Source organism: Perognathus longimembris, chromosome 3 (assembly GCF_023159225.1).
Source record: "Perognathus longimembris pacificus isolate PPM17 chromosome 3, ASM2315922v1, whole genome shotgun sequence".
Classification (NCBI taxonomy): Eukaryota; Metazoa; Chordata; class Mammalia; order Rodentia; family Heteromyidae; genus Perognathus; species Perognathus longimembris.
Genome location: NC_063163.1, coordinates 21,361,246 through 21,386,118, shown reverse-complemented (window position 1 = coordinate 21,386,118; position 24,873 = coordinate 21,361,246). Strand labels below are relative to the sequence as shown.

The 24,873-nt window shown below is 35.0% G+C and overlaps 1 protein-coding gene across 9 annotated transcripts in view; it reads right to left on the bottom strand.

Moving 5' to 3' along the window:
• Mycbp2 (MYC binding protein 2) overlaps positions 1 to 24,873 on the bottom strand; it is a 225,101-nt gene that overhangs the window by 16,180 nt on the left and 184,048 nt on the right. For 7 of the 9 annotated variants that reach the window (XM_048341209.1, XM_048341212.1, XM_048341216.1 and 4 more), the window contains 17 exons: positions 24,400 to 24,557; positions 22,202 to 22,401; positions 21,175 to 21,324; positions 18,362 to 18,522; positions 17,226 to 17,382; positions 16,830 to 17,054; positions 14,766 to 14,831; positions 13,198 to 13,437; positions 12,866 to 12,964; positions 10,090 to 10,170; positions 8,926 to 9,192; positions 7,937 to 8,220; positions 5,107 to 5,203; positions 3,346 to 3,465; positions 1,527 to 1,628; positions 855 to 983; positions 389 to 521 (listed from right to left, as the gene is read on the bottom strand). In XM_048341209.1, coding sequence (XP_048197166.1) covers positions 389 to 521; positions 855 to 983; positions 1,527 to 1,628; positions 3,346 to 3,465; positions 5,107 to 5,203; positions 7,937 to 8,220; positions 8,926 to 9,192; positions 10,090 to 10,170; positions 12,866 to 12,964; positions 13,198 to 13,437; positions 14,766 to 14,831; positions 16,830 to 17,054; positions 17,226 to 17,382; positions 18,362 to 18,522; positions 21,175 to 21,324; positions 22,202 to 22,401; positions 24,400 to 24,557 — 2,669 coding nt within the window. The remainder of the gene's footprint in view (positions 1 to 388; positions 522 to 854; positions 984 to 1,526; positions 1,629 to 3,345; positions 3,466 to 5,106; positions 5,204 to 7,936; positions 8,221 to 8,925; positions 9,193 to 10,089; positions 10,171 to 12,865; positions 12,965 to 13,197; positions 13,438 to 14,765; positions 14,832 to 16,829; positions 17,055 to 17,225; positions 17,383 to 18,361; positions 18,523 to 21,174; positions 21,325 to 22,201; positions 22,402 to 24,399; positions 24,558 to 24,873) is intronic. The other 2 variants (XM_048341210.1, XM_048341218.1) reach the window with 1 other exon arrangement.

Genomic DNA, 24,873 nt, shown 5'->3' with positions numbered 1-24,873 from the left:
TTGATTGTGGGGCTGCAACCAACAGAAGGGAGGTGAGGAGGGTGGGAGGGACACCAATAGCAGTGCATCCTGTGTTCAGCACACACAGATGGAGGGATTCTCCCTCCTACAAAGACAAATAGTACAGCAGCTTCATTTCAGAAATAAGTCCTCATTTGTTCCTAAGATGTTAAATGACTTGCCCAAGGTCACACAACCCTTTAGGGACCAAGTAAGTTTCCTGACTTTGAGTCAGAATACTTTGTCAATAAATACCATAAATAAACATTAGAACAGAGAATCACTCCATTTTTTTTATTCCTGATAGACTAATACCTACTTTAGTCATAATCTATAAGCATAGCTCATTTTTTTCTCTAAGGTATATTTCAATTTTTAAATCTCTCACCAGTATGTTCTCGGAATTCCACCATTGCCTTCATTGTTTTAGAATCGGCTAGTGCCATCAGCCAGAACAATTTGGTCCTACCACAACCTTCATGAAGGTCAACCTTTATAGCTTCTTCTTCTTCTTTGAAGACCTATTATTTCATTGAAGAAAAGGGAAAATAAACATACAAGCCACTATGAAAGGAATATAAAATTTACTTAAGAAAAGGATTTTCATTTAAGTACTGTAAGAAGTTCCAGGTATTTACAATCTTTATAATAGCCCCCTTTTAATAAATGTGAATCCTTAGTCTTGGAAAAGTTAGCTCAATTTACAGTTGATAACTGAAACAGGACCTCAATTAAGGTCATTGATACCAAAGCACCTTCCTTACCATTCTTTTCCACATTTATTTCAAAATTATTAATTAAATGTATCTTCTGCAACAGACCTTTGTTCTAGATATAAGGATCAGTATCTTTACCTGTCTTTGGTGAGTTTTGGTCCGTCGATGAAGATGGAGGAATCTGTCACAGTCAGTACACAAATTTCCACAAATATTGCATAAAATAATAGCTGCAGTTTCACCATCATCATGGTTATCACACATAGGCTACAATAAGACAATTCCACAGGTTACATTAAACTAAAAAGAAAGCCTTAGACACACAAACTTAAGTAACTATGGTTAATTTTTAACTGCAATATTATTCCCAAGACTACTAAGATTTTTAGAACCTGAATGTTGAAACAGAACTATGACAAATAAACTGGACTATAAAAATCTCAAAAAATAGTTAAAGTCTAATGTACTATACACAAGTTAAATGGTCAGTAAAACATCAAAATATGTATTTGTTTAGTGATTTAATAAATGGTTTCCCATTATATAAGCCAAATATTCTGTACGCTAAATGAAGAAAACACTATTTAAAACCTGAATATTGGCTGGGCCCTGGTGGCTCATGCCTGTAATCCTAGCTACTCAGAGGTGAAGAAGGGATGCTAAGTTAAACAGATTCATAAGATAAATTTGGCTAATTTGAACGTAATTTTTAAGCTGTATCACTAGTTGTATACTTTGACTTGCTTGTTTTTTCCTTGTAAAGCTGAGGATAAAGAAACTTAAGATAGTTTCTGATACAATAATTCTTACCATTTGTTTTTGTTGCCCATCCTTCCCCATCCATCTTCCCGAGGAGAGGCGATCCACATGGTCCTGATCCAGAACACACAAGGATGCTAGAGCAAGCCAGAGCTGTTGAGAAGGAAAACTGCCTCACTTACAGAATACTGACTGCTTGACTCGTCACAACAGTTCAATAAACGTTGAACTGGAAATGTACAGATACTCAAAGGCACTCATTCATGTGATGTGGTACCAAGTATACTCTGTCATGTGCCATGCATTCAAAAATTTACACAACAGTGACTGCTTCTCTCATGAACTATCCTCTTTTCTACTAACATATGAAATTATCCTTTATTGGCTTATATAGTGAAACATTTAAAAGAATAATTTACATATTAAATTTCCTATTTCAGTGTCCTCTGCATATCTAGTACCATACTCCTAAGGCACTAAATTCCAAAGAAGGTATGTTTTTTTAGTTTTGCATAGTCCTGTGAGTATATGGATACATAACATTCCAGATAGAGTGTTTATATCTTAGAAGTTTCTGTAGCTTCAAAAGGCTTAGCATTTACTTGGTATACTATGTCAGAAATAAGTACCTAATAAACTTTGGAAAATTGCCCTCAAAAATAGTTTTTAGAGCTTAAGCTTCAGTTTACATGGAACAATACGGTCCTTCATTAATGAAAAAGCAGAATATTATTTAACTGGTTCAACTCTATGAAATGCATATGAACATCATTGGAAAAAGAGAACAGAGATATAGAAAACTAGGGACAGAAACAACAGAAAAAGAAAATAACGGACACAGGAACAAAGAGAATGTCGAATCAAAGAAAGGAATTCACGAGTGGTAGAAAAGGATGACTATGGAATACACTCCCTTCACGAGTGCCACTCACTGGAGCCATAACCTGGTTTTCTCTGCCCCAGGAAAATACGATGTACTTTCTGTTCTAGATTTCGAAGGATGAACCTATACAATTCTATTGCTGTTCACTTCTTCCTAATGCTTCTCTACTACGACAAAATCTCAAGTCTCTTTGGAATTATATGGTACATGACATTTGATGTTAGAACTTACTATAGATGTCTCATTTGAAGAATCCAATGTGACTTCCTCAAAAATTCTGACCCTACCCTACCACTGGTGCACAGTTTTCAGTTTTTTTTTTTTTTTTTTTGGCCAGTCCTGGGCCTTGGACTCAGGGCCTGAGCACTGTCCCTGGCTTCTTTTTGCTCAAGGCTAGCACTCTGCCACTTGAGCCACAGCACCGCTTCTGGCCGTTTTCTGTATATGTGGTGCTGGGGAATCGAACCTAGGGCCTCGTGTATCCGAGGCAGGCACTCTTGCCACTAGGCTATATCCCCAGCCCACAGTTTTCAGTTTTTAAAAGTATGACCTACCTAGAAGGCAGGATTCTTCATTAGAAACAATTGGACCATATAAAAAGGAGAAGGAAGGTGCCTTGTCATTGAAAAATGATCAGTCTGTCACAGAATACTACTACTAAATTTACTGCAGTAATCTACAATAAATAGGTCATATGAAAAAAAATACACACTATGCAATTTAGTCTTTCTAAACAGCACATTCTTAGCTTCTTTAATAACAAAAATAGTGATGCAGAACACCTAAGAGTGAACAGTAATGACTACCATATTTTATCCCTAATTCATAAAGGCCTTTTACTTTCTTTTTGGTTTTTCAATAAATATATTAGTTAAAAATACAAATTAATCTCACTGGATGATCAGAATTTGTTCAAATCTGTTATAGAAAAAGAACATGTAAGTATATAGAACAAACAAACAAACAAAAGACACAATGAAAACCTACTCTAGTTGTTGCAATGCATCTCACTGGAGACCTAAATTCTTCTTCCATCTTGGTCAAGGCGATGATAGTTTCTGCAATAGCATTTTTTGTCACTCGGGACCAAGCCTCTGACAGATGACCCTATTAAGCAGGACACATATTTTAATAAGTGACCATAAGTCCATTATCACTGTAAACTCTTCCTATTAAATAACATATCTTAAAATAAATGTAGAGATTTACTTGCAGTAAGACTATGAAGAGGCACAGATTTAAAAGTAAAAATCCTTTACAATATTATGAAAAAAAATCAACTTCCAAACAATGTTTTTTGATGACATAAAAGTAAATAAGAATCTGGGGCTAGGAATGTGGCTTAGTACTGGAGTGCTTGCTTTGCATGATTCCTCATCACCACATACACAAAAAAAGCCGGAAGTGGTGCTGTGGCTCAAGAAGTTGCTAGCCTTGAGCAAAAATAAGCCAGGGACAGTGCTCAGGCCCTGAATCCCAAGCTCCAGGACTTGCAAAAACAAAAAAAGTAAGTAAGAATCTAAAGTTTCAATATGCTTTTCCTGTAGAGTCAAGGGCGATTTGTTTCAGAGTTGTATGCAAAACTGTTTGGTGTAAATGAACTGAACAACTCATGGGGGGAAAGGGAAAGGGAGAGGGGGGAGGGGGGAATGAGGGATGAGGTAACAAACAGTACAAGAAGTGTATCCATTGCCTAAAGTATGAAAATGTAACCTCTCTGTACATCAGTTTGATAATAAAAATTAAAAAAAATAAAATAAAAGTTAAAAAAATATAAGTACTAAGGTATGCATGACTGAGAAATTTTGGTCATAAAACCATGTTATTTAACATGAAACTTACATAGCTATAGCTATATGCTCTAGATGGTATTACTAGATCTCAACAGCGACATATAAGTTTAACTATAATTACTTTTATGTGCTATGCTGTATTTTTTCCGAGGATCTTAGGTATATAATATAGCTGTGTAGCTATATTGATTCTTTTAAATCAATATTTAACTATTATAGAATTTAGTTGTTCCAAATGTTCTTCTTTAATCATTTTCATTCAGTAAGCATTCTCAGAAAGTCTGTTTGCCACAAAAGTTGAGAAGCTGTGCATACTATTGGAAAAAGTATGTCTTTCCCCAGGAATAAATAGCCTTCCATTTCCAACATCCCCATGTTTTCAATCTGTTAAACGGCAATTCAATTTCTTCTCTTAAAATGCCTTGCTCCCTGCCTCTCTGGGAGCTATTTCTATTCTGCTTGTCTTTCTCATGTTACCTTCTGGAAATACAAGGAAATTTAAAGAAACTGTTACTATGGAACAACTGAGAAAAGTCAGGTACTCTGTGAAGTAAATCCTTGTTCTTCATACTCCCAGATTTTCCTCTAAAGCCAGCATCTTATGGCAATATTCACAGGATATTAATAAGCTTTATAAACTATGAATAGGCTAAGAATCAGAACCTTTTACTTTTTTTCTTTCTATCTTATGGTCTTTGTTAGGCCAGAAAGAGTACATCAAAGCCTTGGAAGACTTAAATAATTCTCAAGTTAACTGGACAGTGTGAAATGCAAATAGTTTATATTAACAACAAATGGATTGCTCACTGAAACACCAATCGCAAAGTAGTTAAACATACTAAGAGTAGTCTTCAGTACAGTAGTAGTATCTTCCTTTCAATTCAGCAGGCAAAGCTGCTTGGTGTCAATCAGATCCTGTTGCACCTCATAGCTATAACAAAAGAATGGAACTTACTGCTGCCATATCCTTAATAAGTTTAATGATAATTTCTGAGATCTGAGTAGGAGTTGAGCCCTTCATCCACCAATGACTTTCACCTCGTCGAAGGTAACTAAAAAGAGAAATCAGCACTTATGAAACAAGTCATTTCGTAGTTGTACCAATAAGAAGGATAAAAATTTTACTTCAGTATACAGCATGTATATGTGTGTGTGTATGTGTATGCATTTATAGACAGGGTCTTGCTGTGCACCCCAGTTTCTATTAAACTCACCATTCCTGCCTTGTTCTCTAGAGTGGGATTACTTATGAATACCACCAACTCAGATAATTAAAACTTCTAAAGAAAAAACAAAAACATTACCTCAAGTCTCTCCTTTAAAGAGAGCAACTATACTGATTTATATTCCTTGCCAAATATTTTTTTCACAATATTTTTATGTTTGCTGATACTCCAAGTACCAACTGTCTGTTTCTAGTGAGCATGGAGATCACAAGACACTTGCCAGAATATAAAGCAACTCCATCAATGTGCACAGTACTGCTTGGTTGAACCCACATTTTTTTTTGCCTAGTAAACTGTCTATATGAAGGAAGCAAAGGAAAATGTGGTTTTAACTCTTGTCATGGACTAGTTCTATAATTTTTTAAAATTAAAAAGTAAATTTTATTCAGTCCAAATAGTCACCAGAATTGCTTTCTTCTAAAAAGGTGTAAGATACCTAAATTGTATGAAAGTCATCATTTAGTTTGCCTGTTAAGTGGTTCAAAGTGTCCAGTGATTGCTTAATTGGGGACTATATTGTTTTGTAGGAAAAGGCTACAACAAAAAAGCCAATAGTCTATCAGAAAAAGGTACAGTGATGTGGAGGATATGAAGAAATTTCACAGCCAAAGTCAATTAATTAATTGTGGACACAAAATGTGGTCTCCTGTTTGTTAGCCAAAAGTTGGTTTTTGGTGGTACTGGGATTTGAATGCCAGGACCAAGTGCTCTACCATTTAAGCCATACCCACCTCAGCCCATTTTGCTTTAGTTATTTTTCAGATAGGGCCTCAATCTTACTCAGGCCAGCTTTGCTTCATGACTCTCCTACTTCCCTACTCCCTACCAAGGTAGCTGGTATACAGGCATATACCACCATACCTTGCTTGTTTTGGAAACGGGTTTTTACCAAGTTTTGTTGTTGTTATTTTTAACCTGGGTTGGCCTTGAACTGCAATCTTTCTATCTTTAGTGGATCTATAATTTTTCACTTCCAGAAGTGTCAAATTTTCTACCATTACAAGTACAAATATACTTTTCTGGATATGAATAAAAGTTTTAAAAGCAGATTGGTAGGTTAGAGGATATGCCTAGCCAAAAATGCTACAGAAATTTATGTTATATGAACATGTCTATTCTCATATAATGTTGCCAAGCATCAAAGGTACTTTACAATGACTTAATCTATATTTCTCTGATGTAAGGTTTTTCATATATTTACTGGAATTTTAATTTTTTTCTATTGACTATTGTCTTATATTATCTTAATTCTTCATTGTCTATTATACAAGCTTAAATATGTCTGTAAGTTAGTTGCTTGCATTTGAAAACACTGCAATAGGATGATCTATCTTTCCTTTTTTTTTTTTTTTTTTTGCCAGTGAATTCTGAAGCTTGATCTCAGGGCCTGGATATTGTCCCTGAGCTTTTTTGTTCAAGGCTAGGACTCTGTCACATGAGCCACAGCTCTACTTCTAACTTTTCTGGTGCTTAACTGGAGATAAGAATCTCACAGACTTTCCTACAACAGGTTGGGTTTGACTATGATCCTCTGATCTTAGCCTTGAATAGCCAGAATTACAGGCATGAGCCACTGGTGTCTGACTTCTTTTCTTTCCTTTTAAAAATGTTGTCATTTATTTATTTGTGTGTTTGTATGTGTGTGTGCCAATAATGGAGCTTCTACTGAAGTAGTGCTCTTGCTTGGCCTTTTCGCTCAAGGCCGGCACTCCACCACTTTGGTCATACCTCTATTTTTGGATTTTTTCCAAGTCCTGGGGCTTGAACTCAGGGCCTGGGTGCTGTTGCTGAGCCTTTTTGCTCAAGGCTAGTGTTTCACCACTTGACCTACTGCTCTACTTCTGGCTTTTTGGTGGTTAATTAGAGTCTCATACATTTTCCTGTCTGGGCTGGCTTTGAACTGCAATCCACAGATCTCAGCCTCCTGAATAGCTATGATTAAAGGCAGGAGCCACCAGTGCCCAGCAACTTGCAGTTTCTTGCTGGCGATAAGTCTTAGAAACTTTCCTGCTTGCGCTCTGAATGCTGATCCTCAGATCTCAGCCTTCAGAGTAGCTAGGATTACAGGTCTGAGCCACCAGTGTCTGGCCTTTTCATTTTTATACAATCAAAGCTATGAACATTTTTCTTTTGGAAAAGTAACTTTGGGGTTGTGTATTTTTATATAGGAAGGTAAGAAATATATTTTTTTCTAGGAATTGTAGAAGAATTTTAAAATAATTACATAAAGTTTTAATGATCTGAAGTTTACCTCCTTCCCTATATAGCTTATTTGTTTTAATGGTAGTAAAATCCACTTAACATAAAACTGAAGTTCATTTCTATACATGAAATGCAATCTACCTTCTTTATCAACATAGATATCTAAATATCTTAACATCATAAATACAGCTTATTTTCTACTCCCTAATTACAAATTGACATTTTTACTGCATATGATATTCTTTTTATACATGAGTCAACTGTGTATGGATACTCTTTGCTGAGAAAGCCAATAAGGTCGAATTTGAAATCATGTTTTAGTTTTGTTCTTTGGTACTGAAATGGATGGTGACAAACCTGGAGTTGAAAATCATTGGAAGTGTGACTGTTGTAACTCCTTTGCCCACAGTGGTCCCAGCTGTTCCTGTGATAGTGGTTCCTTTGGCTTTTAGTTGCACAGTGAGCGCTTTGGCAATGCACCCTAGAAACATGTCCAAGATACCCAGTTTATTCCAATCTCCTTTTTCAGTTGAGTGAATGATATCACTGATATCTGCTGGGGGCAAAGATTTCACTCCTATGATGCTGGCCAGGCGACTGGGGGTTACTTCAGGCAAAACTCGTCTTAGTAAGGAGGTTACCTGGTAAGAAAAATAAAAGAATCCATTTAAAGATTAGCATTTTAAACTTTTTAGTTAAAAATGTGCTGTAATGTCAAAAATCTATGTATGAGAAGATCAGAAATGTCACTTAAGTATTATTTTAATTCTGAGAAATAAAGAATTATTTAAACACTTTAATTTCTACAGTAGTAACGACCAAAACAAAATATGACTGGTTGACTGATGACAGTCCTGGGGCTTGAATCAGATCCTGGGCACTGTCCCTGAGCTCCTCTTGCTTAAGGCTAATGCTCTAACATTTTAGCCACAGCGCCACTTCTGGCTTTTTGGAGACAAGTCTCATGGACTTTACTGTCCAGGCTGTCTTCCAACCAGGATCCTCGTATCTCAGCTTTCTGAGTATAGATAGGACTACAGGCATGAGCTCCTGGCACCCGGATGCTTTTTAATTTTGGATAGGACTAAATGACACCATCTATTTAATGGTAAGAGTATAATCAATAGCCAAAATATTCTTTATCAAAATACATTAGTATAATGGACAATATTTTGCTTTTTTGTATTCCTATTAAGGGTCAAAAGTAAAAATTAAAACACAAAGTTAAAATATAGGCCCTAATCAAAATATATGGAGATCCATATTTAAGGTGATTTTTTTTGCCTTGTTATTTTTAAGTGTTTCAAGAAAAATGAAGGACAAAAGTAAATGGCATGATGGGTCACCTGTCTTTGGACCCTAGGAGAAGCTGTGTGAAGAAGAGAAAAGAGATCCTGAAGCAGAGTGAGCTGTTGAGCCAGATACTGCCGGCCGACATTAGAACCACTCAATGCTAAAACCATGGAGAGCAGCTCAAAGCAGTAAGCATCAGAGGAGGCATCTTCATCATTCGGTTGAGAATTGGCATTTTCTTTGCTTGATATGGCATGTTCCCATTCTTCACGAACTCGGGTGGCTTCCATGCGAATAGCTTGGACGATGTGAGCACATACCTATGTGAAGGCAATGTACATACATTTGTAAACTGACTACTCTTAGAAAAACAAACAAAAGGACAAGAATGCAAGTTATCTATTTAACACTCATATTCCCAAGTTAATTAGCCATTTTATCATTCTCTAAATTCATCTTAACAACAATGGAGTAAAGCTAGGGAACATGACAAAAATATATTAAATCATATATATCATATATATGAATCATAAATATATAAAAATACATTAAATCACTTATTGTGTAGAAACTGTCAATATGTTACCAATGCCTCTCTCTGCCCAAGAGTTAGCATATGAAACCAATCCATTCAGCATGTTTTGACATTTCTATTCTTAAAATTGATAGCATTCACAGCATATTTAGAAAACTTTTATTTTTGATTTATAAGCATCCAAGTTAATGAATATAGTACAGATAAACCATGTACAGAAATGTAAAGTACAAAAAATTCAAGATGTTATTTTTTCTAAAGCAAATGCCGCTAAAATTAGTATTTTGACTCTTGTGCATCCCATTCCACCAAATCTAGCAATATCCTGGTAACCACTTACACTGAAAAATATTAGTACTGCTGTAGTTACCTCTATTAACCTGTTTAATGAAAAAAGTAAAGGAAAAAAATAGGACAAGAAAATGCAATCTGGTTGAGCTGAGTGTCATCTCCCTGAAAATGAGAAATGTAAGAGCATCAAGGTAAGAAATCTAACAAACTTTTTGGAGTGATATATTCGGTGTAGAAAAATAATCATTCATCTCTAGAAAAAGATAAAACACAAATTCTGTGGAACCTATAAAAGACCTAAAGCTAAAAAGACTCCATGAAGTTTAGAAAATATTTTATACTATAAAAACAAAAGAAAACTAAGAAGACAAAGTAATCACAATTCACCAACCTGTTTTTGTAAATTTGTCAGTTTACTCCTGCTGAATATAATTCCAACCATATGCTCTTTCAGGTCAGCATCTGATGTTGCCTTAACATACGAAAAGAAAGAAAATGAAGTATATACTCTTTAAAGACAACTGGAGTATCTGATATTTCAAGGTATTTTGAGAAATAATTTTAAAGAGAATTCATTTAAATTGAGGCTAAGATAAAGAATATATTTCACTTGGTCAAAGTGACTAGACTGAACAAAGGAGATTAAGATAAAATAAAAAAATTAAATAAAAGATAAAAATAAAAAAGAGCAAACAAGAAAACCAAATGCTGATTCCTTGACAAGACTGGATTGAACTTTTTACCATGTTATGTTATCCCAAAATGAAGACAGAAGTTAACCACATAAAGAATGAGACAAAAAAACAAAACCCAACAATAATGAGATATCACAGCAGATTCTAGATATTGAAAGGACCGAGTATAACTTATGTTAATAAATTCTACAATTTAGGTGAAATAAATCACTTGAATGACAGAAATACAAAAGTACACTCAAAAAGAAAGTGAATTTGTAGAACAAAGCTTTTCTTAAAACTTAAAATACTTGCTAGATTATACAAAATCTCCTAATCGCTTTACCTTTGTTTAGTTATTTTGCGTGTGTATGTATGTGTGTGTGCCAGTTTTGGAGCTTTAACTCAGCCTGGGCTCTGTCTTTTAGTTTTTTTTTTACTCATGGCTGGTGCTCTAGAACTTGAGTCACACCTCCCTTTCCAGCTTTTTGCTGGTTAATTGGAGATAAGAACATCAGGAACATTCCTGTGTGGGCTGGCTTTGAACTATGATGTTTAGATCTCAAGATCCTGTGTAGCTAGGATTATAGGCTGGTAATTATAAGCATTGTACCTGGTTTATTTTTGCCTTTTAAGCACAGCTTCATTGAGATATAATTCACATACTATAATGTTTACCTCCTGGAAGTCTACAACTACAGTGGCATGTGCAACTATCAACAAACTGAATTTGAAAGTATTCTATCACCCCTGCAGAAGCATTGAGCCCCATAGCTGCAGCTTCTAGTTCACTGTATTTTTCATCAAAGGAAAACAAAGTACCTAATAAGCTAATGCCACAAACTGATTAAAATATACAGCAATATACTTACTGGCTACTCTACTCAACAGAAAGAAAAAGAAGAGAAATATATAAGAATATACACTATAATGGAAATTCCTGTAATTTAAAACAGAAAGAAACTTTTTCCATCTGATGAAAGACATTTATATTAAAAAAAAAAAAGAATCTATAGTTCACATCATAACAGTAAAAAGTTGAGTGTTTTCTGTCAAGGTCCAGAACAAAGCAAAGATCTCCTCTCTCCAGTTTTACTTGGCATACAGCAGGCTTCAATAGAGCTGCAGTTAATACTAAAAGGCTGAAACTTTCTTCTTAGGTATAATGCTTTAGTTTAGATGCCGCAAGTGAAGTAATTATATTACAGAAGAAATTTCAAGGGGGCTGGGGATATGGCCTGTAGCAAGAGTTGTTGCCTTGTATACATTAAGTCCTGGGTTCAATTCCCCAGCACCACATATACAGAAAACAGCCAGAAGTGGTGTTGTGGCTCAAGTGGCAGAGTGCTAGCCTTGAGCAAAAAGAAGCCAGGAACAGTGCTCAGGCCGAGTCCTAGCCCCAGGACTGGCAAAAAAGAAAAAAAAATAGAAAGAAATTTCAAGAATACTTATATAAAGAGTAATTATTTCAATAAAAATGTATGATTGTGCCATAGTGGGTACAAACACAAATGCACCTGGTCTTTAAGAATGTGTGGTTCAGGGGCTGGGATATAGCCTAGTGGCAAGAGTGCCTGCCTCGGATACACGAGGCCCTAGGTTCGATTCCCCAGCACCACATATACAGAAAAAAAAACGGCCAGAAGCGGCGCTGTGGCTCAAGTGGCAGAGTGCTAGCCTTGAGCGGGAAGAAGCCAGGGACGGTGCTCGGGCCCTGAGTCCAAGGCCCAGGACTGGCCAAAAAAAAAAAAACAAAAAAAAAAAGAATGTGTGGTTCATATAAGTAACAGTGATTCATGGCTGTAATCTTATCTACTCAGGAGGCTGAGACAAGAAGATTTCAGTTCAAAGCCAAGGCTGAGCAGGAAGTCTGTGAGACTTATCTCTAATCATGAAAAAGCTAGAAGTTGGAGGTGTGCCTCAAGTGGTAGAGCACTAGCCTTGAGCAAAAAAGCTCAGGGACAACTCCTATACCCAGAGTTCAAGCCCCAGGAATAGCACAATTATCTACTTGTAGATAAACAGAGCAATAGAGAAACAATAAGAGGAACATATAGATTGTTATTAAATTTAGAAGAGGGAAAAATCTGCTTTCTGTTTAGGGAAATCATAATGATGATTATTTGTGAAGATTTTGTGAAGACTGTAAATATTTTGACCTAAATTGTGAGGGACAAACAAAGGGAGGGAGAAAGAAATTTATGGTGCACAGCATAATACATGTCTAAGTCAGCTTTTCATATAGTGACAAGTGAATATAACGACCCTAGGTATAAACTAACTTTTGCTCTGACTTATAATACTAGCTAGATTATACATAAATAATTAATTTCTTTTAAATGTCATTTTCTTTCTAATTATAGTAAACAAAAATATATGGCAAATAAGCTATTACCAAAGAAATATCCACTAAAATAAAAATCTGCATGGACTAGTCCTCTGAACAAAAGAAAATGAAAAGGAGAAATAAATGTTTAGAATATAAGTAAATACATTGTATACTTTTTCCTCTCCTTCAGGTGATGACAAGAGTGCCTTCTCCTCTTGTTCTGGTGTAGGTTCAGCATCTCCAGAAATGAGCTTTCCAAATACCTGATAAAGATGGTAGACACATGAGAATTAGTGTCAGGAATTACTAACAATTAAAAGTTAGGGCTGAACCTACAATTTGCTATTGCTCTATATACCATAATTCTGAGTTCTAAATGCAACATGAGATCAGGAGAAAGGCTACGAGAAGTCAAAAGGGGGCACCATTTGTAGGCAGCAATCACTAACAAGTTTTATAAAACGTTGTATGATCCTGAACTATAATAAGCACTCACTTGAGATGTAATAAGTCTGAATACTCGCAGAGTCTCAGCCTCACAGTTCCTCTGCTGGGCCACACTAGCTGAAATCTGGCCTGCAATTTTTGTGCTTTCACCATCTTTCCAGCCAAGGACTTTTACTTGTCGAACTCTGAGTGTATTTTCTGGGCCCTTTAATTCAATTTTGATGATGTGATTATCTCCTCCTGGAAGTTCACTTGTTACCCAGCCAATGTGTCTGGAATCCAGATCGACCTGGTTGAATAGAAAAGAGGCAGGAACCTGATGCAGCTAAGTCACTGTCGTCACCACCTTACACTTAGCATTAATTATAGCAATGTCTGTCATTACACAGAGAATAATGGCTATTAGTAAATGCTATTTCACACTAATTTATTTAAATTCTGTAAGGATATATAATATTACATATAGGAGTAATATTACTTATAGAAGAAACAGGTCAACACAAGATGAATGATTCTGTGATGGAATTGAAAATTAAAATGCAGGCCCAACTCCTAACTATCAGACGGCTTTCTAGTGTGTGTTATGTAAGTGGTGCCATCACTAACAAGTTGCACAATTGTACTTCATGCATACTGTAAATAGGAATCCTCTCGAGATCAGCAATGAATCCTTGCACTAAAGCACCACTAAAATACATGAATTTTCAGTGTTATTACTTAATATGCTTTATTTTAAAACATAAATTGTGTAATTTTATGCTTTGATTCCTTAGTTTACTGAATTTCCTTGAGAAGATAATTTTCTTTTCTAAGAGTTAAATGTGGATACAGCATGGGATACGGTGTCTAACACTATTCCTTTGATATAATTAAAATTATGATTATGGTAGCTGATAACTAAGAAATGAAATGGGGATTGCAAAATGATTTACTTAGTCATTGAAGATATTACTTAGTTGATAGTGTCATTTTTCTAAACTGACATTGGTATGCATCTTCTTAAATACTTTATAATTTAAAAACAATTAGTATTTGTTTTATCTAAATATCTTAATATGATTTGAAAAAGTAATAAAAAGAAACCTTTATAAGATCAAAAAATCCCAAAGGAACAGCTTTGATGAAGTTTCACTAATGTAACTAAGAGGTATATACAGAATCTCATGCTCCTGACAGAAAAGGGTTGACTGTTGATTGAGTTATTTTGTAAACTGACTTGCAACATAAATAAGGCTTCAGTGTGTCAGGTGAAGATTTTTTTAACTAGAAAATAACCTATTTAACCTAAATTGTAGGTAAATGGAGGGACTGTGAGTCAGATCTGTGATGAATTTTAAAGCAACCTGAGTTTTCTTAGGGAAGTAGACAGTGGGAGACTATAGGCACAATATAATAATAGTACAGGCTTGTCACAGGAATATACCTAGAGCACTATTTCTGATGTGTCCAGCACAGGGATGGCTGTTCCTGTCATCACAAACACACTAGTTGGTGTTTGTAAATTAATGATTTCTTACAATACTTAAGTCATGTCCTAAAACTAGAATTCAACATTGGAGGCCGAGAATAATTGTTTTCCTCTGGTGGCAAAACATTTAATGATATAATTTCAGTTACCTGCTTTATTCTGCACAAATCTTCTACTGCTTTGCCAGTTAAGAAGGTCATTGAGGTAACTTTGTTCTAAAATAGAAATCCAAAGTGGTTATGCCATATTCTTGCTTTACAAGTTACAATGGTTTTACAGTCTACTAATACCACATCAACTATTATGCCTGCATTTTACAGTCCTTCCTAATTAGCCCTATACCATCTAAACAGCTAACAATAATTCCTACAACTCTAGAATATTTATTTATATTCATTCATTCATTCTGTTATTATGCCAGTACCTAAACTTGTGTGAATCTTGAACTTGGGGGTCTCATGATGTTGCTTAGCTTTTTCTATCAAGGCTAACATTCTAACACTTCAGCTACACCTCAATTCTGGCTTTTTGGTGGTTAATTGGAGGTAAGCGTCTCAGATTCAAAACACAATCTTCTTATCTTAGTCTCCTGAGTAGCTAGGATTAACAGGCATGAGCCACTGGCACTTGACTTTCTACAACTGTATGCGTAGATATTCTTACAAACTCTATCTTTAAAGACACTTGTCATACTATTAAAGGCAAAATTATCACAGAAAATAAATTTTAAATAATACAAGTACAGTCATTTCAAATACAACAAAAAAGTCAAGTTGGTAGGAGAGTCAACTATCTCAAAGTTAATGAGTTTTCTGCAAAGCACAGTCAAAGATTAACATACTAATTCCTTTTAGAATTACATAGTATGACTATTACAAACCAGAACAATCCTAATCAACAAATGTTAAAGACAATGCTGGGCAGTTTAAGTGGGTTCACACATACTTGGTTCCAAAAAGAACAGATATATGTTTCTGAGAAGAAGTATAAATGTCATCTTACATAATATAGATTAAAAATGAATACTGCTGTATCTACTGTAAGAAAAGACAAAAATGTAAGATGAATTATAATCACTGTTCTGAGAAAGAGTATGATTCTTGTATTGAGGTATAAGTGTTGGAGAATACTGTGAAAGGAAAGGAGAGCTCTGAATGCAGAGTGGTTAGCTTTATATCCAGGTTATCTGAGATACAACTCTACCATGCTGTTTCTTCCTGGAAAGTGAATATGCAGATGTGTAGGTGCAGTTCTTCAGTGGTATGAAAAGATCTTCTGGCAGGCAATATCTAATCTGAGGAACAAAATTCCAAGAGATATGCTTCCCCAAGAATAAGGGTAGAAGAATGGTATGGCAGTTTGTACTATTTTATTGACTCAATTAAATACAATTCTTTCCCCTTGTTTAGTGCCTTTTTATGAAAGAGTGCTTGATTATTTAAGCTAGTTCAAGGACTTTTCCTCCAGGAGGTCTGAGGATGAGAAGTCAAAATATAAAGTAATTTTGGGGCTGGGGATATAGCCTAGTGGCAAGAGTGCCTGCCTCGGATACACGAGGCCCTAGGTTCGATTCCCCAGCACCACATATACAGAAAACGGCCAGAAGCGGCGCTGTGGCTCAAGTGGCAGAGTGCTAGCCTTGAGCGGGAAGAAGCCAGGGACAGTGCTCAGGCCCTGAGTCCAAGGCCCAGGACTGGCCAAAAAAAAAAAATAAAATAAAATAAAAAATAAAGTAATTTTAATATAGGTCAGAGTGTACTAAATACAAAAACAAAAGCTAAAGGAGAAGGAAAAAAAAAACATTCAGTGGAGAAAAGAGTTATTTTTTATAAAGCAATTACCTAGACAGGATTTCTCCAAATATTTCTCTAAATATTCTCTTAAATATTTGGGGACTATCTGATACGCAGTTTAAGTGGAATATTTTTAGGCCAATGGAATAGCTTACACAAGAACATGGAAGTGGAAAATTATACAGTTAATTTTTATTTTGTCTAGTTATAGTTGTACACAGAATTTGGATCTCATTTTAGAATTTATATCCCATACTTCCCCCAAATCATGTTAATCTGTGTTTATAGTTAAGATTTATTTGTGAAATGTTGGTGAAGTCCCAAGTGGTAAATCTTTTTGGTAAACTTACAGAAGAAAGTGCATAATTACTAATGGTCTGAAAGGAATTTAGAAGCTAGAAATTAAGTTCTCTTTCTTACCCCAAGGTCCCGAGAATTGTCTACATGAACAGATACGTAACGGGCATTGATTCCTTTCACACAGTTGATAGTTATGTTCTTAGTTTTGTTTTTATCTTCATCTCCTGATTCCCAAAAGGTTTCTGTGGAACCATCAGTCAAACTGCCAATCATGGCAGGTCGGCTTGAAGTTTTTATGTCAACAATGCTGGTTAAGTCCTTTAGGCACATAACTATGCACAGTTCCTAGCAGAAACAATATAAACATTTGTAATTTTAAAAAAAGAAATCTTTCATGATGAGAAAACAGACATTTAACAATAAATGTTAAGAAAACCAAATTGTTTTTAGTTTTTCCTCATAAACATTGTAGACTATTTACCGTAGGACAATAAACGTCACTATTCTGTCACTGACCTGACTCATAACTTCAAAGCCAGACTGAACACTGATGCTGAAGCTCTCCTCACTATCCCCATCGTCTGATTTTGACAAAATATTGTTAATGTGGTGAAAGACATTGCTCTGATGAAGGAATTGGTGATCAGATTGCTTGAATTTGAGACTCCAACACCTAAAATACAACACACAAGCAATATAAATACATTAAAAATACAAAATAATGATTTTTCAGAAATGTCTAAAGAATTCATGGAATGCTTATAATACTATGTAGCTATTACCTGAAAATTAATAGTCTAGTGAAAAATTGAAATCTAAAAACATCAGAGAATGAAATCATTGCCATTTTTAAAGGAAAGTTCATCTACTTCAAAGATTATAGACAAAATAAGAGGCCATAATCCTGTATCAAGACAACTTTGACAGTTTCTCAAATATTTCTATGTGATAAAATCACACAGAATAATGCATTAGGATATAATGTATCTTTAATTTCAAAAATATTATGACAAGAGGACAGAACTATTTTTCTACTTCACAGGTTTCATCATTGTGATATAGGAAGCCCAAGCATCTTATCAACTTACTCTTACATAAAACAATGGAGGATTTGAGGATATATCTAATAGTCTCTCTCTCTCTCTCTATATATATATATATAGTCTAATGGATAGAATAATAATAAGGTTCAAAATGTAAAGTAATGCCAAATTCTCAACAGATTGCAAATGAAAATTATGCTCCTTGAAAAGCTTTAAAATTGGGTGCATATAACTGTGGTCCATTTTTCTTTAGGTTCTTTTAAAGTTGGAGACTATTTTAGGTTTTATTTCTATGATTAATTTTCATTGTTATGTTTTGTGACACTGAAATGAATTGAGGTAGGAGAGAGAAGTGTGAGGGAGATGGTTACAGAAAGCATTTGGAGCACTAAAATGTATGTGATACCCACATCTTACAGAACAGCAAGCAGGGTACCAACCAAAAGGAACACCATTCAAAATTAGGAAAGTAAGGAGGAAGACACCATTTACATAGTATAAGGATTCTTTGTATTTTTCCATTTAAAGACGATTTTGAGCATTTAGTATTTTGTACTTTTCATAAATATTTTCTGTAGCGGTACCTAGAATACCTAGAGACAAAATTACCGTAAGGCCATTTGCTGCAATGAACTGCCACTGGGGAGAGACATCATAAGATCAGAGATTGTTTGTAGTAAACGATGAAATGTGTGTGGCAAAGGATGGGCAGCTTCGCCTGCAATCACTATATCTGAAAGCGGATGTTCACATACTCTTGTATCTTTCTCCTAAAGTAGATATTGAAAGCAAGTTTACTAGTTTGTAAGCTGGACAGAACTTTCTTTACAATAGATAGTTTTAAAAATATTTATAGTTAAACCATACTCAATACATACAGTAAGCAAAAATTTCCTAATTCTATTTGTAATATTTACAGGGAAAAAGTGGTAAGATTCCTCAACAAATCATCAAATAAATGAATATCTAACATACTAATTTTAGCACACACATAAATATATTGGTAGAACAAATTCATGTGTACACATGGTAAGCTATGTGTATGCTTATGCTTATGAGTTTGTATAGATGCTTAAAAGAACACATGTTTAGAAGTAGGGGTCATTACTAATTCACCTGGCATTTTTTTATGTGAATTAGACAAAACAGCTTCTTCCTTTAGGTAGGTGCAACAACATAGCTTAGAGACAGAAACAGATGTTGGATTTCATTTTCAATTCAAACTCTCAGTCTGGTGGTTCTTTTAATAATATTGCTTATGGAATAAACATATAAACTATTTAACAGGAGTTTCAAATTCCTAAAGAAAGATTTCTTAAGAAAGTGATCACACACAGTTCCAGGAGGAGTCAGAAAGGAGAAATGGAGAGCAAACACATGCCGGGGAGGGGAGGCTGTGACCAATGAAGGTCATGGATTCAGTCAAACTGCAGAGTTTCTGGTCATGCTAATTCCACTGTGGGCCAGCTCACTACAATTAACGTATATTTATGCATTCCTCTAAGGCAGAAATTACCCCAAAATTATGAGGGTTTGAGGTCAGGGGTTTATGATTGATAGGCGCTTTCCAACTTGAGTCACACACCCCAGTCCTTTTGCTTTTAGCTTATTTTTCAGAAAGAGCTTCTTTCTTTTGATTGGGCTGAACTCAGACCAAGATCCTCCTACATCTATCTCCTATGTAGCTGGGACTAAAGACATGAACCATCATTATATTAAACTTATTTTTTGAAATAGGGTTTTTACCAACTTTTTGCTTAACCTAACCTCAAACCTCCAAAATAGCGGGATTACAGATATAGCACTACCTTATAAAGATTTTGACATGAAATTTCTAACTGTATCTAAACACCTTTAAAAAGAAATATACCTTTCTTTTCATTAAAGCAAATTCTTCATTAAATTCTCATTTCTAAAACTCACATATACACTTCTGTCATTGCATATAGCTTTCCTTCTATTGGGGGAATTACATTTCTTCTACTTTGTATAAACCAAAATCAAAACCTGCCTATTTGTATGTTAGAGCAACTTGCCTCATTTTACCTAGTGAAAAGTAATGTCTCCCTCCATGTGTTTCATCTAGCTATCTCTAGTAAAGTACTTACTTTTACAAGAAAAAATATGACTTTTTAAATCATATTATGTCATTAAAAGCTTTTAATAATTGTAATTTAAATGGGTTCCAATAATGTTGAACAAGACTTGCTGAATAAAAAAACATCTGTTTAACAATAAAAGTAGATGTTACTGAAAACATTATACTGTGATCCAAGCTTCACTACTGGCTTTTTATTTAATAAATTTATTCTTTAATATATATGACGAAACATTTAAAATGTATTAAAAACCAATGTGAGTCTTCTGTCCCAACATCCCAGCCATGTTGGTGCTCTGTCCATTGGTAAATCCTATTAGAGTGGACCAGATTACAAGATTTTTCTACAAATGTTTGTTTACACAAATGGCAACACACTATGCACACTGATTTGCACTCTCTTTTTTAAAAATTGACAATTTGTCTTGGAGAGCATTATCTTATTACTTATATATGTGATACATATTTTACTTCTGTACATGTTCTGATGAACAGAAGTATGAGTTCATCTTATCAGTTTACCTAAAATATAGCCATTTGAATTGCCATAAAAATCCTATAAAGAATTATTTCATAAATTCATGATAGGAGAAACTCACAGAAGTGAAAAATACTGTACCATTCTAAATTGTTTTGAAAATATTATACAAGTTGTTATTCGTTGGCAAAGATGAATATGCTTGATTCTTCATCTTGCTACTAAAGTGTGCTTATCAAAGTTTTCAACTATGTCAATGAGCTAAGTGACAAAGAGAATCACTTTTTATTTCTTTTCAGGTCTATTGATTACATACCATAGGAGTCCTAGTTTATTTTCATATAGAGAATGTTGTGTTCAATTCCTTCATGTGAGATAGCAGCCCATCTACATCCTGTCAAAGTCTACCATCCAACTTTGTTAAGCTAAGGCTATTTCAGTTTTGTCCATGGTTTTAGGAACTGAACTTAATTGTCGGTATTCCTCTAACATGGCCTTTCAAAGATTTCAATTGTATGCAAGCAGTATTCACCACATTCACCCCACCCATGTCTTCCCAGTCCCTGGTCCTCTATATAATAGTGTTGTTATCATATACTACATTGTAATAGCATATATTATCTGTTATCCACCTGACTGCTTTATGACAGATGTCACTCTCAACATTTTCACTAGAGGCAAAAACCTTCACTAAGTATAATCAGTAATCTGTTGATAGCATGAAATGTTACTCTTTTTATCAAGTTAGATACTCTGTAACGATGTATGCAAATTATACTATCTGAAACCCTATTACTTAGCTTCTTTAAAGTACAGAACAATGAACTGAACAAAAATCTTACTCACTTGCTCTGCATTTTCTTTATTTGTTTTATTTTCTTCGTCTTCTTCTTCCTCTAGTTCCAGTGGTGCAGGAGTGAGTGATGCCACAAAATGCCACAGAATATCATGGAGAGAAGTTGTTTGTATGACATTGCATAGAAGCCAATTGAATGCCTGAATAAAAGAGTACAAGATAAAAGGGAAACATGAGTCACAAATATAGGGGATTTCTTAGAAGTACTTCAGAGAACTATAAGTTCAAAGGCATATATCGGAAAATTTGATGTTTATATTATTTAAAGTACATTGAACTAATGTTAAACAATTAGGTCCTAACTAAAATGTATAGTTTGAAACAAAAATAGTTATGAAACACAATGAAAAGAAAACATCAGAATAAGTTGTTACCAGTACATTTATAATCAAAAAGCCCCATTTCTCATCCTCTTTGTCAATTCATGCTAGTGAAATAAATTCTCTGATCATAAAAGCTTAAAAAATGATCTCAAAGCTGGGCGCCAGTGGCTTGTGCCTGTAATCCTAGCTACATAGGAAGATGAGACCTGAGGATTGAGGTTCAAAGCCAGCCCAAGCAAGAAAATCCATAAGACTCTTAACTCTAACTAACTCAACAAAAGCCAGACATGGAGCTGTGGCTCAAATGATAGAGTGCTAGCTGACAAGGGGAGCCTTGAGCAAAAAAACCTCAGGGGCAGTGCCAAGGCCCAGAGTTTAAGGCTAGGACAGGTACCACCATGACCACCACCAACAAAACCAGAAACAAAATAAACAATAAAAAACCCCAAACAACAACAAACCACCTCAAGATTCAAATTATTAATTAGAAATAAACACATTCACAGTACATAAGCAGAATTCTAAATTAATTAATAATTTAATTTTGATGTGAGTGAAGAATGCTTTATGTTTTCAAAAGGCAAATGGCATCTAATTTGATGCAAGTTGGTAAAAAAAAAAGTATTATTAAATAGAGTCAGCATGTATTTGTAAGATCCATGAATTGTATTTAACTCCATTAATATATTCATACCTCCATAGCAAAAACTCGACAAGCAGATTTCCTTAGGGCCTGTTTCATTGCTATTTCAAGACCTTCTAGATCATGATGCTGTATAACAAAAGCCAAAACTGGCCATTGGAAATTTCGTTCTCCTTTGGAAAGAGAACTGTGGGCTGAGATTAGCCGGGAAAGCTCAGGTGATGGATGTCTCAAAAGGGAAGAACCAACTTCTATTAAAAAAAAAAGAAAATTATTATTTTTCATAGGTGGTATATATGATTAACATATTTAGTATCACAAATATTATAATTTGCATACTTAGAGCCTTTTGAGAGGCACATGACAAAATCTTATAAGTACCGCACGCTAAATGATTGCGCCACTGGAGCTCCATGACAAAATCTTAATGATTTCAACTTTGAAGAAGAAATAGAGCATCAGAAAGATTAAGTATCTTAATTTCCTAGAGTTAGACTATCTAAAGTTACATTGGTGGGTTTTGAATCCAGGACTGATTACAAAATGAATACTCTAAAATATTCTAAAAGCTAGGCGAGTTACAGTTTCCCTAGTGGAATCTGAACTTCATCTCCATCATTTGCTAAAATACTGCTTTATAACAAAAGTGTCTCAATAAGGGATTCAAAATACTTATTGAACAAATTTGGTGGCATCAGGTTTTGAACTCAAAGCTTTGTGTTTTTTTTTAGGAAGGCACTGTAACACTAAGCTTCCAGTCCTTTTTTTGCACTGGTTGTTATCTTTCCTCCTTTCCTTTTTCCTTTCCTTTCCCTCCCTCCGTCCGTCCCTCCCTCCCTCCCTTTCTTCCTTCCTATCTTCCTATCTATTTTCCATCTTTTTTCTTAAACTAGAGTTTGAACTCAGGGACATGTTATAACTTGCTTAGGTCTGCTTTGCTCTACTACTTCAGCCATACCTCTAACCTTGCTTTGTGCTGTGCTGATTATTTTGGAAATGAAATCTCAAATTTTTCTGTCAAGGCTGGCTTCAAACTTCAATCATCTGAATCTCAGTGTCCTCAGCAGACAGTATTACAGACAAGGCACAAGTGCTCGAGTGCTCAATACACTGGTTGGTTTTGATAGAGTCTCACTTTCTGCCCAGACATGTTTAGATTGCAGTCTACCTAACATGGCTTCCTGTTGTAGCTGGGTTGAAAGACACATGCCACCAAAAGCCCAGCTTCTTCAACTGAGATGCAATTTAATGGACTTTTCTACCAAGGGCTGACTTGGAACTACAATCCTACTGATCTCAGCCTCCCATGTTGGTAGGAGAATAGGAATATACCACTGTAATAAGCTATAGGTTGAGATCAAAGAGTTCTGAACTTTTCTACTGGCCTTAAGCAGAAATCATTCTGTTCTTAGCCTCCCAGGTAGCTAGGATTACATGTGTCTCCCTTGAACAATAAATTGTTGAAATATGCTCAACTACAATTTTCTTGAAGAGCTTCAATAATAACATACATAAGCTGGTATGGTGGAACGGTCCTATAATCTCAACTACTTGGGAGATTGAAGTAGGAGGATTACAAACTTGAGGGTAAGCCTGGGAAACAACAACATTCTGCCTCAAAAAAGGAAAATAGGGAAAAAAAGCTTACTCATCTGCCTACAATTTAATGTGAAATTGACATTTTTAGGAAGTGGTCTACCTGTCAAATCATCACCATATTATCTTGTTCTATTGAGCTTCTTCCATTCTTTGTATGAAAAATCTTCAGCTCAAATATGAGGCGGTTGATGGTTAATTGGCCCAAATTAAGAATTACTTAAGAATACTTATATCTCCAAAGTTTTGTATGTATTCAGAGTGATAGCAGCTGTAAAAGTTTTACTTTTTATGAGAGTGGAGGTAGGAGTGGGAAGATAAATGTGTGTATAAGCTATTGCAACTCCTAGTTCATTGAAGCTTAAGTGGAAGGGATAATTAGTAACAAATTTGGCTTAGACATTTAACAAGTAAGACTATAAATATCAATTTATGCTCTGGATATCCCTTGTCACTGAGATGAGAAATTTAGGGAGGCACATATAAGGCTGGTTCACACAGAAGTTCTGTCTAACACAAAGTAAAAGTTAATCCATTCTCATCTCTTCAAATCCTAGATTTTAAAAATCATTGGCATAGAAAAGAATTTCTTTTTTTTTGAATAAAAATTTAGTAGTTGAATCACTCACTTGCCCTTTTACCTGTGTACTCACCAGTGTCTCCACTGTTAACTCTTCTTCTAGGGATGGCTTTAACTCGTGCAGGTAAAATGGAGTGCTGTTTGTCATATTCAGAAGCAACAACTGAGTATGACCTTTGGAAAACAGTTCTTTTTGCCAGATCACTATCAGTTATAGGACTAGTTTCCAAACTGCAGATAGAGCAAAAACAGGTGGAAAACAGGTAAAAACTTACAAGAAAAAAAAACAAATGAAATACAATTGTACTTACCATAGTGTACTGAAATATTTGCATGTCAATTCCATATGGGAATTTGACTCAAGGTCAACTTGAAAATCGCTTTATGAATCAAAATCTATTTTCTTCTTTATTGTCAAAGTGAAGTATAAAAGGGTTACAGTTTCATATGTAAGGCAAGTACATTTCTTATCCAGCTTGTTACCTCCTCTCTCATTTTCCCTCTCCCCACCATGAGTTGTACAGTTGGTTTATACCAATTAATTTTA